Source organism: Periplaneta americana, chromosome 7 (genome assembly GCF_040183065.1).
Source record: "Periplaneta americana isolate PAMFEO1 chromosome 7, P.americana_PAMFEO1_priV1, whole genome shotgun sequence".
In the NCBI taxonomy this organism is placed as follows: Eukaryota; Metazoa; Arthropoda; class Insecta; order Blattodea; family Blattidae; genus Periplaneta; species Periplaneta americana.
The window spans coordinates 154,203,594-154,216,328 of record NC_091123.1 but is presented as its reverse complement, the minus strand read 5'-3'; the positions used below and the strand labels follow the sequence as shown (position 1 = coordinate 154,216,328).

The 12,735-nt window shown below is 33.2% G+C and overlaps 1 protein-coding gene across 1 annotated transcript in view; it reads right to left on the bottom strand.

The window, feature by feature from the left end:
* Positions 1-178: 178 nt before the first annotated feature.
* The window catches only part of LOC138703625 (factor associated with metabolism and energy), an 87,423-nt gene continuing 74,866 nt past the window's right edge, over positions 179-12,735 (bottom strand). The window contains exons 4-6 of the mRNA XM_069831669.1: positions 12,418-12,569; positions 11,254-11,325; positions 179-7,580 (exon numbers count right to left, since the gene is read on the bottom strand). Of these exons, the coding sequence (XP_069687770.1) occupies positions 7,527-7,580; positions 11,254-11,325; positions 12,418-12,569 (278 nt within the window). The 3' untranslated portion in view covers positions 179-7,526. The remainder of the gene's footprint in view (positions 7,581-11,253; positions 11,326-12,417; positions 12,570-12,735) is intronic.

Sequence of the window (12,735 nt, the reverse complement as noted above, 5' to 3'; positions counted from 1 at the left end):
GTAGGTACTCTTTCTGGGGTGCAAGAGTGATTTTTTTATAAAAAGAGCAATATGATGAACCTTTGCTCAACAATAAATAATAATAATAATAATAATAATAATAATAATAATAATAATAATAATAATAATAATAATAATAACTGAAACTCTTTTAAGTTGTGTTATTTAGTAAGCTAACAATATGATATTTACTGTACCAAATATTAAAAATCTATCAGTTGCACTGTTATATAATTATGCACTTCTTACATATTTTCTTTCATGGTCATATTCTTGGTTTTACTTTTATTGAATGATACTTCAAACTACATTTTAAGAATGACAAACAGTAACAAATTTAATCCATACATAAAATATATGTATAAACTTTATTTAGACATCACTTCTAAATTATAAGAGTTTTTAATCCGAGCTATAAAAGTGATCTAAAACAATATTGTACAATATTATTTTATAGTTGTAAAAATTAAAACAAAAATACAGTAAGAGCATAAAGAATTTCTCATTTATGTAGGTCGGCCTATATATCTGAGATTTTTCTATAAAATAAATTAAGAGCATACTTTCGAAATATTTTAAATTAATAAATTAATTGTATAAAATAAATAATCATTTCTCTTCACTCTTGATTATGTACTTTTAACACTTGAAGAACTTAAGTTATTTAAAGATGGTATTTCACCTTAATTGACTAGTTTGGATTATCTTCTTCTAGTGAGTTCCCGTGCTTACTAGAATTTAGAAGATGGTGCAAATTGCATCGAAACTAGTCAATTGCACTATGTCCATATTTATCTTGTTCCTTCCTTTCCCTCGCTCTTTCTATTCATACATTTCTTTTCCTTTCTTTCTATTTGGAATTTTCATAATAACTATATCGTAGCAAGGAGAATTTTCTAATATTCCAAGTAATTATAAATTTGAGTATAAAAAAATTAGCTATCCCTGATTTATACTCGTAAATATCTTAGAAACAAAAGTGATGGTCTTTTCGTCTCGTTATTGCGCAATCTCATCAAGATGAAGATTCAAAACATGGGATCTGTTTCTGTATGCTCAAAATTACAGATAGATTAACACTTTCTGCCCACAGCCATTTAAATTCTTGCATCGTTATGTGCTGAAGGATTTCAGTGGCTAAAAAAATAATAACTTTGTCAGTTTTTAAGATCTATCACAATTTCTTCTTAATTTATTCAAATTTCTTCTTCACACACTGAGGTGTAAAAGTATGCAATATCATACTGAGTGAAAGTGAACTACCTAAATAGGGTCCTTTTGAGAGATGAAAGAGGAAGAGGGGTTAAACATAAAAGTCTAATATCATTCTGGTTGTTTGTGAACGGTTTTTGAGATATCCATACAAATAAAAGCGAACAGATTGCAACATTGCAATATGTGTTCACGTAACAGTAGTGACTGAGTCATAAGACAACAAATCACAATTGTGTATGTAACTGCTGAAAGGTTCAGTAACCTAATGCGTCATTGAGGGATATTGGTGGTTGTGCATTTCTTCCTTGCCGCTCTAGTTTTTCTTCTGTCACCAATGAAAACAAGATTTCGTCTTTCTGTCACACACTTTGTTACTATCTTCAATGAAATTACAACCAAACCATCAATGTTACACAACCAATCAGTAAGGACACATTTGTTGGTATTTGCTCTACGAACTCACCCAACATCATCTCTCTGTCTCCCATTTTCCGAGAATACACATTCCAAAATTCAAATAAAAATGCTACTTCTCTCAATATCCGTTCACAAAAGACACAATGATATTACACGTGTTTGTTTAAATCATTGTCCTAATTCATCTCTCAAAAGGACACGATTTAGTCCCCTTTTACTCTCGTCACCACAAGATTCGATCCCTCCTAGCATCGGCCCTACGAGGAAAAGACTACCAAGTAGAGGAGGAGGTCCATGGTTTGTCCACAAATGGATCTACAAGGCGCATTGACATCATCGCTATCCCAACAAGATCAACAAGCGGATTCATAATTGATCCAACGGTAAGGATGGAAACATATGAAAATCAACCTGCTGAGGTACATCAGGAAAACTGCGACATATACGACCCCACTATACCTTATTATGAGGAAAAATGTCATCTAATGTCGATCGAAGTTATTGGATTACTGATTGGGGCTAGAGGAACCATCGCAAAAAGATTCGCGCATTTTTGCAAGCAGCTTGGTCTAGGACAAACTCTTGTCACTGAAGTATCTCTGTCTGCAGTGAAGGGATCTATAAAATCCTAAGAAACCATCCTATGGCGATCTGCTCACTTAAGTTGGATCTTGCAACTAGTGCTAAATAGACGACTGTGGTCACCTGATAGCAAATAGATACCGTACTAGGAAATTTTATGTTTCTTCTGGAATTAATGATCTTTTGTTTAGTCGTCTTCAATTATTTATAATTGTGTTATTTCTTTTTCTTTTCCTTCTCCATTGTTATTTTTTCATTATAATTGTGTCCCTACCATTTACTCAAAAAAAAAAAAAAAACAATTTTTTGGTAAGCTTTGTCTTCTAGGCAATATCACGCGAGACTTGGAAACAGGAAAAGATGAAAAAGTAAGAGATACAATACTCTATCCCATAAGGCACAACATATTAATTCCTTAAAATAGAGGTCTCTTTTTGTTTTACAAATTTAATACTAGGCGTTCAAGCCTAACATTTAGTGTAAGATTCAGATCAATAACATATAGTTTTCATGCAGAGATTTGGAAGCTTATCATCACATTCTAAAACAGTATTACAGTACCATGGCAGACCTAAAAGTTGTGTCGTATTCAATAGTAATGCAATCATGATAGGGCAGGAAGTGTTGATCTTTAATTTAAGGAATATATCGGTATGCTATGTCCTACAAAATAAAAATATTATAGCTCAAATGCTGCACATTATATCATTTACAACTTGTTTTTAAACATTCATAAACTGAACATTCACACCTACCATATAGGTTGTATTATTGCCTTCATCGAGCACTTTACATTTTTAAAGAGTAAATATATGTAGCCCTAGTTATTTCTACTTAAATGCATTATTAAACACTACATCAACATGTTATAAAAGTAAGAGAAGAGATAAGAGTTCGTATTGAAACAAAATGGTGGGATGAAATCTGAACCCTAGTCATCAATATCGTCATCTGGTAGATTTATTGCCTTTGTTAAAATTTAGTCCTTTGCACTTGACACGTATTTTGGGTCTCTCATGATGGGTAGTCAGTACGGAGCTGATCACTGGAGTGGTGTAGGTGTAACGAGCGGGACTCGTGCTTCGAGGCTAAGCTCGGGATTAAGTTCGAGTCCTGCAAATGGAACTTTTCCGAGGTTTCTTCCCAACCGTAAAGTGAATGTCTAGTAATTGCATGACGAATCTTCGAATTTTTTTTCGCCAAATATTATTTTGTTATCGCTAATTCCATCAGCACTAAATAACCGCGTAGTTGATACAGCATCGTTAAATAATACACTTAAAATGTACGATGTCGAGCCTCTATCTAAGATAATGCAAGACAATGACAACGGACGAACATCCATGCCTTCAGACTGTGATTTAGAATTTAGATGCAACATTGAAGCTGCATATTTATTATTATTATTATTATTATTATTATTATTATTATTATTATTATTATTATTATTATTATCATCATCAACACGATTGAATGATGATAACATTGACTTACATCCATGAGTTCATCACAGTAATCATTCAGAGTAGCCATCTTGTCTTAGGTGAAATTCACTGGGAAAGTTCCAATGTCTCTCCTCTCTTCTCTTGCCGTTGTGTCGTAATAAGACGCGTTATTTCAAACAACACACCGCAATTATAAATTAATTGTGATTTTATATACAGTATGTGCTTCACTTAACGTTGTAACCTTTCAAGTTTTATATTTGGGTCAGTATTTTAAGATAATGTTGTGCAGACAGTCACTTGAAGTAAGATGCAAAATTATATTCTCTGAGTTTCTACACATTGAAGAAATATTTTTTAAAATATAAAAATAAATTTTGCAAATTAAGCATAAAATTTAAGAAACAATTTATTAACGTCTGTCTCATTTTCCTGAGTCAAACAATTCTAGAGATGTTAATGGTGTTGTCCAGAGATATCATCGGTACAATTACAACATTATGAGTATAATACTATATTCAAGTTTCTGAAGCTTTCTTTTTCACAGATTCTGCTGCACAAGTACCAGTTTTTCTTTGGTATTAAGGTACAGTACTTATCTACCTTTGGGAGAAAAATTTGCAGTTTTTATCCCAATTTTAAAAAACTCTTTTTTTCCCGCTTACTTGACACATAATTGAGGATTTTCACACAAAATAAACCCCTCAAATATTTTTGAGAGGACGGGGGCATTTTTTTAAAGTGAAAACTGAAATTTGTTTTAATCCTTGGCTCACAGTTTTATGTTAGAATAAAATTTCTTTCACTGTCTTACTCCTAAAAGAACACAGAATAAGCTGTGAAGACAGTTTTTCCCTATCTTATCTCATTAAGGAAAAATGTAATTTCAATTTTTTTCTTTTAATTTCAAACATAAAAATAAAAATTTAAGATCTTTGAGTTTTAAATTGACTTTCTTAAGCAATAGGACGCTGTTTATAGTTTGGCACTTAGCTACGTTAATCAGCTTCATTTTGATGCAAGAATGATGAAAAATCTCAATTCTAAGTTCATTTTGTGTTAACATTAGTATTGTAAAATGCTGTAAAACTGAACATGGAGAAAAATCATCTATATCCTGAAGGTATGAAAAATTGTAAAACCGAACACACTGCTTCCTGACTGTATGAAAAATAATGCAGTCAAACTCTACCGCCTAATTTGAATTGTTATTACACGAAGAATATATAAAATTGAGGAATATGACGGATTGATACTTGCAGAACTGCACTTTCGGTTTAAAGAAAGAGTCCTTCTGGTCAATAAAAAGCCCAATCAGGCCCAGATAACTTGTCCCAATCAGGATTTGAACCCAGACTGATGGTGCGCTTATGTGAGGGCGGCAATGAATCTATGGGTTCCTTAAAAGCCATTTGTAAGTAAGTAATGATGATGATGTTAATAATAATAATAATAATAATAATAATAATAATAATAATAATAATAATAATAATAATAACAACAACAATAGTACCGGTAATGTTAAAAAAAGTGTCGAACATTGTCGTCTTGAAAAGCTTGTGTTACATAAACAAATGTTTCTTCTTATTTAAACAATATCGGCACTTTCTGGGTTATTTAAGAATTCTTAGGTCTTGTCCACAATGAAGCACCGCATCTCGCACCACCCTTAGCACAGCTCCTACCACTGATCCCTAGCACCAATGTCGTCATAATGAAATACCGACCCAACCCTTCATGTGATGTCCCAGTTGAGTTTTGGTCGGCAGAATGTGAACATCATCATATTGTGAGAAATATATTTTTATGACTTAATTCCAGTTTAAGTACTGGTATGTGTATTTTGCTCGTAAAAAGAGAAGAATAGAAATTAACTCACTGGATCAAAAACAATAGCAGTATAGAAAATTTCGTCATTTGTATAGCGATTTTAGTAGGTTATTTTACGACGTTTTATCAATATCTTAGGTTAATTAACGTCTGAATGAGATGAAGGTGATAATGCCAGTGAAATGAGTCCGGGGTCCAACACCGAAAGTTACCCAGCATTTGCTCATATTGGGCTGAGTTAAAACCCCAGAAAAAACCTCAACCAGGTAACTTGCCCCGACCAGGAATCGAACCTGGGCCACCTGGTTTCGCGGCTAGACGAGCTAACCGTTACTCCACAGGTGTGGACTGTATAGTGATGTAGTTTGTTTTTTTTTTTTGTTATATGAAAATGATAATTATTACTTCGATTATATCCTAGACAAAATTAAAGATCAAGTCGATAAGAACTGGAAAATTGCTATCCTCAACTTATATCAGCTGAAGAATGATTGAAGTTGAAATTAAGGTAGCTATATAAAAATAAAACAGACATTTTAGGATCTGATGTAATGTTCATAGATAGAACTTATAATCTTATTATTCAATATACAGGGTGTTTAAAAAATACGGGGCATAATTTCAGGTATATATTTCCCACATGTAGACAATCAAAATAGTTCATTACAACATGTGTCCGGAAATGCTTCATTTCCGAGTTATGGCCTTCACAACATTGAAATTCACCAGAACGTTTTTCTTTTCGCAAGTCGTTGTCATTACAGAAGATGTTCAAAATATCCACCTCCTGCTTGAATACAGACCTCACATTGATGTCTCATTGACCTGCGAACACTGACAGAACCTAACTCGTGCAGGGTAATCTGCTGGTGACAGGGCCTGTACACGTTGCAAATGATAAGGATACAATTGATACTCTTTCAACAGTCTCCAGACAGTCGTATGAGGAACATTGACTTGCAACGCTACCCTTCGTGTGCTGATAGATGGAGTCATGTTCACAGCCTCCAGAATCTCCTCCTGTACTTTTGGAGTTGTAGATCTTGGTCGTCTCCTTCTCAAACCAGGAGAGTTAAATTTTCCATACTCTCACAGGTGGTAATGGAGACGTACAAATGTCTTCCGATCTGGACATTGTCGCTGTGGGTACCTCTCCTGGTACAAACGACGAGCCAGCGCAGCATTGCTGTCCGCCTTACCGTACATGAAGTGTATCTCTGCCAGCTCTTGATTTGAATACATGTCGCACAGTCTAACGCCTACACAACACTGAATGTAACCTTCGCCTCGGAATGAACTGTCAGAGTGCCCTCTTAATGTCTCCTTTGACGGCAACGACCTGCGGAAAGAAAAACGTTCTGGTGAATTTCAATGTTGTGAAGGCCATAACTCGGAAATAAAGCATTTCCGGACACATGTTGTAACAAACTATTTTGATTGTCTATATGTGGGAAATACATACCTGAAATTATGCCCCGCATTTTTGAAACACCCTGTATATTGCAATTTTAAACTGTACTAATTTATTCATGGTGATGAAATAGTTCAACACGACTGTCACCAAGCTTTCAACAGACTGGATGCTAGGACCTAGACTAGGAAAACAGAAGATCAATTTGCAGATGCGATGCTAGGGTCAGTGTGCAGCTTGGTACCAAGGTCAGTGGGGGGTGCAATGTTCTGTTATGGCTGCTACCATTTGATAACACTTCTCATTTTGCAATTCAGTGGGGGGACTAGGGGATATGCTAAGGATGGTGCGAGATGTAGTACCGGTACTTCATGGTGACAAGGCCATAGAGTGTCGCTTTGCGCACCACTTCAAATGTTTCAATGTCTATAAAAAAAACAATGAATATACTGACCCATACCGAACATGTAAGAGGTCACAACGTTAAGTGGGTCACTATGTAAGTTCTTAAGCCAAGAAACTAATTAGCATATTATCAACACAAAAGCTTCCAGATGGAATCCACAAAATTGTATGAAGTCTTTCATTATTCTCATCATAGTCATTATAGGAAACACTTCTAAATATCACAGTTCCAGAGTTGAGTTCTCACGATTCATGGTTTCGATCACAGATTCATTCTGTAATGAAAAAGAAAACCCCAAATTAAGAAATGTAACAATTCATACTCTATTACTGGTAACATGTAAAAGTAAACTCTGTGGTAAATGCATTCTTAAGTTCTAAAACAGCAATAATAAAATATAGTGCCATTAGGCTTTGGACAATAAGGAACAAGACTTCGATACTAGTCGCCAGGTAAATCCTAAATATTAACACAGTAAAGAAGTTGGAAATTTAATCAGTGATATATAAGTCATTGATTAAATTTCCAACTTCTTTATCATGATCAGTGATACAGTATGTAAGTGTTAAAAGTGTATATAGAAAAATGAAAAATATATAAAATTAAGTAATTGATTAACTAGCGGACTAACTCGTGTTAATTATGTAAGTTTGTGCGGCTTACAGCTGTTTCGGTGCTTATCACACCATCCTCAGAGCCTACTAGATCACGGCGTCATCTCAAACTTCTCTGCCTGTTATGTGGGTGCATTTGATTGTTGAACACGAGTAAGTCCGCTAGTTAATCAATTACTTATATTCAAGTGTTAAAAGTAGTGTACGCAAGAATCAAAATGGAATATATAAAATTGTTTAACGACACATTAAAAGTGTTAAAATTTTTAAAAAAGGTTATGTACCAAACCCTACATCACATCAAATTACGCAGAACATATTATCAACAATAATCATGTCTACAATAATATAGAAACAGATATGGAAATTCTACACATCACACCAAAAAGTCCACAGTTAAACATCTTAGAACAATACGAGACATATAAACATACAATAACACACCTACATCATATACTTAATACACAATTACAGTTCAATACCCACACATTATCTGATATCATGATACACAGCACACAAACTACCACCCCCCACCATAGGAGCAACACACCCCACTCCTACAACTGACGAATGCAAATGGCAGAATGCAAGATCAACAGAAACAACAGTAGTTCGTAGGACACTGAAGATGACGCAGCACCAGCGTCGAAACGGGCCGTCTGTCTAAGGTATCGTAAACTGGGATTACTTTGAACATTTTTTCAGAAAATCATATTTAGGTTTCTACATGCTGCACTTGTTATAGATGGAGGTAAATTATCATAAAATCATTCTCATACCAAATTTACCTCCATCTATAACAAGTGCAGCATGTATAAACCTAAATATGATTTTCTGAAAAAATGTTAAAAGTTTCCTCTGTGTTGAAAGTAACCCCAGTTTACGGTACATAACCTTTTTTAAAAAGTTTAACACTTTTAACGTGTTGTTAAGCAATTTTAAGTTTTTAAACAAGGTGTTAACGTGAACCAGAATCAACGAAAAATATATTATGCAACAAATCAATAAATTTAAGTACCTAACATGCATTTTATCATACACTGATAATGAAGATCAAGTAGGTAAAAATGGTGTTAGAAGGTGGTCTTTATGAAGTTAAATTATGGTACGCCTATTACTTGGAAGCAAAATTATAGACAATGAATGAAAGAATAAACAATTGGAATTATGTTGAGATGTTTTAAAAAAGTGGTTTCCAAACTATTCGAAGGGGCGACCCCCTCTACCATACCGCTACTAAATCCCATTGAAAAAATACAAATCCCTGTAAAATAAAAAACAATGGTAATTTTACGCAAACCCAGAAGATACCACCGAACTTCTAATGTATCAGTATGTGCAAGAAGAGAAATTGGAATATGTAAATTTTTTTTTTTCTTTTTTTTTTTTTTTTTTTATTTTTATTTATCTATTGTATTTGTATTGTATATCTATTGTATTTTCCAATTATGTTTGGATTCTTAGGCTGGCCTCCCTTGCTTATATATTTTTCCAACATTTAAACACTGAATAGTAGTTTGCAAGACCAAGATGTTAATGTAACAGCCAGAGATAAAATAGACGGATTTATAAGAAAACTTGATTTCTGGTTGACATCACTTGCTAAAAAAAAATTGATTCATTCCAGTGTATTAAAGAATGCATGGAAAATTTAGCTAAGTACCATATGATACGATAAGGACTAGTTTGTTTTTGTAAGCATGCAATTAAGTTGAACAATTTTAAACAACAGCTTTTTAAGTACCGGTAGCTATTTTCCGGAAGAAAATCTAAACAATTACAACAGTCACATACGGATAGGATACCGAATCTATTTTTACACAGTTACATCCATCTTGCTGAAATTCCAAAAAAATATTAAGGGGAACACTCATTGATACGTAAAACCAGATATTGGTTCTTCAAGAAATGAAATAGTAGTCTGACAGTAAAAGAACTTGGAAATAATTCAATAGTCCAGGTGAAACAAATGAACACTCGAAAGTTACCGGTACCTACTATAAAACTTTAAGAACTGAGAAAAACCAATTAGTAAACGAAATGGCTTAAAGAAACGTTGATTTGAACGGTTGTAGATTGCTAAAGTCATAAAAAAAATTATGATGATGATGATGATGATGATGATGATGATGATGATGATGATGACGACGACCACCTTATTACTTTCATTCCGATCTTACTTTTAAGCTAACGAGATAAATTGCTGCCTAACTATTTTATAAAAGGTACCTAGTATGACATATGCTTGGTATCCAATTATGCATAGAACTTAGCGACTTCATAAATATTCTTGCTTTATGGGAGTAATTTGTAAATTTCAGCATGCTTGGGATACAGAAATGCTACTACCACCCACAAGGCTGAAGACACAACATCTTTTCTGCCATTATGAAAAAAGAAATGTAGAGCATATTTTTAATACTGAAAACTAAAAAAATATAGTCTATATTTTAAAATAATATTTTTAACTTTATTTTAAATACTTTGTTGTCTTACTCCTTTATATTAATTGTGGTAATTTGTTAAGCATACAAGACATCTATGAGACACACTACTTGAACTTACACAGATTCTATGAGACTTGTACCTTAAATTGTTAGCTATTCTTGTAAGGGAGAAAGCAGAGTTTCTTATAAATTCAAATCTCTTTTGAAGCACAAAATAAATAGTTTCCAAGATATGAATACCGGTACATAGAGCTGGTAACAGCATGTAAAGTATATTTCTCATACATCCATTAAGTATGGTACCGGTATGTCGATTTCAATCCATATAATAATTTAATTCATTCAGATACAAAGAAACTACGAATTCAATTTATATAATATTAATAATAATAATAATAATAATAATAATAATAATAATAATAATATTTATTTGTCAGAAACCAGTGTACAAGGCCTGGATATGACATTGTCAGGTTTGATAATATACACACGCACACATACACTCACACATGCACAAACAAATAAACTTAGCACAAATAAATATAGACAAATAAACAAATAATTATAAGCAAATAAACATAAATAGCAAATAAACAAACACTGATAAATAAACAGTATATGATGTATGTTAACACATTTATGTAAGGACAAAGGAGTAATTAAAATACAAAGAGAAAATTTAAAATATAAAGAAAGGGTTACATTTCTAAAATACAATATTTACATCACACTCCATGAATTCATTCACTGAATAGAAAGGTCTGTTCAGCAACCATCTATGTATGCAGGACTTAAACCTATTTATTGGTATCTTTCTCGCCTCAGAGTCGGTAATTCTGTAATTAAAGACAATCCAAAATATTTGAAATTAGCATTTGTCACTGACCTGATTATTTTCTTCACTGTCTAAAAAGGGCTTCCGTGTTCTCTTGGCTGATTGTACACGCTGTGATAAAATCTATAATGAAGTATAAAAAAGAAAATTACTAATTAGGTGTCACAAAAATATTTGGAGATGTGTTTGTAAACGAATATACGTAAGTGCTGTATTCAGTGCACACCTCTAACTGTAACGAATTTTCATTTTGCAAATAATTGTCAAACAAACCTCATATAACCACAAACACATAATGCATCAAATAGGATTAAACTAAGAGCATTTACCAGTATTAACAAATTTACCTACAGAAAGAATGTTGTTAATGTTTTCCTTTCAATTAAATGTACAGTAGAACCTCTATTATCCGTGGTAATGAAGGGGCTGGAGTGAACGGTTAATCGAAAAACTGGATAATCCGTGCCATATAAGGTTTTCATAAGTTAAGTGCATAGATTAATACAGTTTTGTAATTTCCTCCGTGGTCTTCTGTTGTAACATTCTAGATAACAGATCAGACGTCCACTAATTTGATTTTCAACGACAAAACTCCTTATGATGGCTGTGTGTGAAAAGATAGGAATAGTAGGCTTACAGGTCTCATGTTGTAGATTTACATACTTTATACACTTTATATATATATATATATATATTTTTTTTTTTTCATTAAATCGTGCACAGTTGTAATTCCTATTTCGTATTCTGATGCGAGTATGAACCACGGTTTCTCTTTTTCCAAACCATTCAATTACTTGTACTTTTTTCGTAGCACAACACGTTTTCTTTTGACACCTGTAGAAAACATTTTGCCCAGAAGTTAGACAGTACGACCCCTTTAAGAGTAGACCATACTGTATAAGGTTAAAGGTTTTGTAAAGAAAATACTCTGCAGAAAAAATTCGTACTAATATAATGTGCATACAGTACTTCGTATTTTTTCTACATAAAAAAAAGGAGCGAGAGAGAAAGTCAGTCGGATAATCCATCAATCGATTAATAGGGTGACGGATAATCGGGGTTCTACTGTATTTCTAATTAATAACTCAAAGTACAATACTTATTTATTCTGATCACATGCCTAATAAAATTGAACTGTGCTCTGATACTAGCTGTTCAGCTGACACTGTATATTTATTTTATTCATACAGTACTACTACAAACGAGAAAGATTACCTGAAATCTTCTTTGTTTGGCTTCTTCTTGTTTTTCATCTAAGAGCTCATGTGATAATGTAACTTGGTCTTCCAACCTCTGAAAACGACGAGGAGGATGTTTACGAATGATACTTTCTTCTGTTATAGGAACTTCAAAAGCCAATGGCTGAGCTGTAATGACATAAGAAAATTTGATGTACAATGAAAATATCGTCATCATCTTCTAGAACAAGTAGTAGGCCACATGGCCTGTTACGGTCTCAAAGAGGAATTTTCACACTGTAATTTCCTTGGAGAACCCAGTATTCTCTTCCCGTGTAGCTAACAGTGGAACACA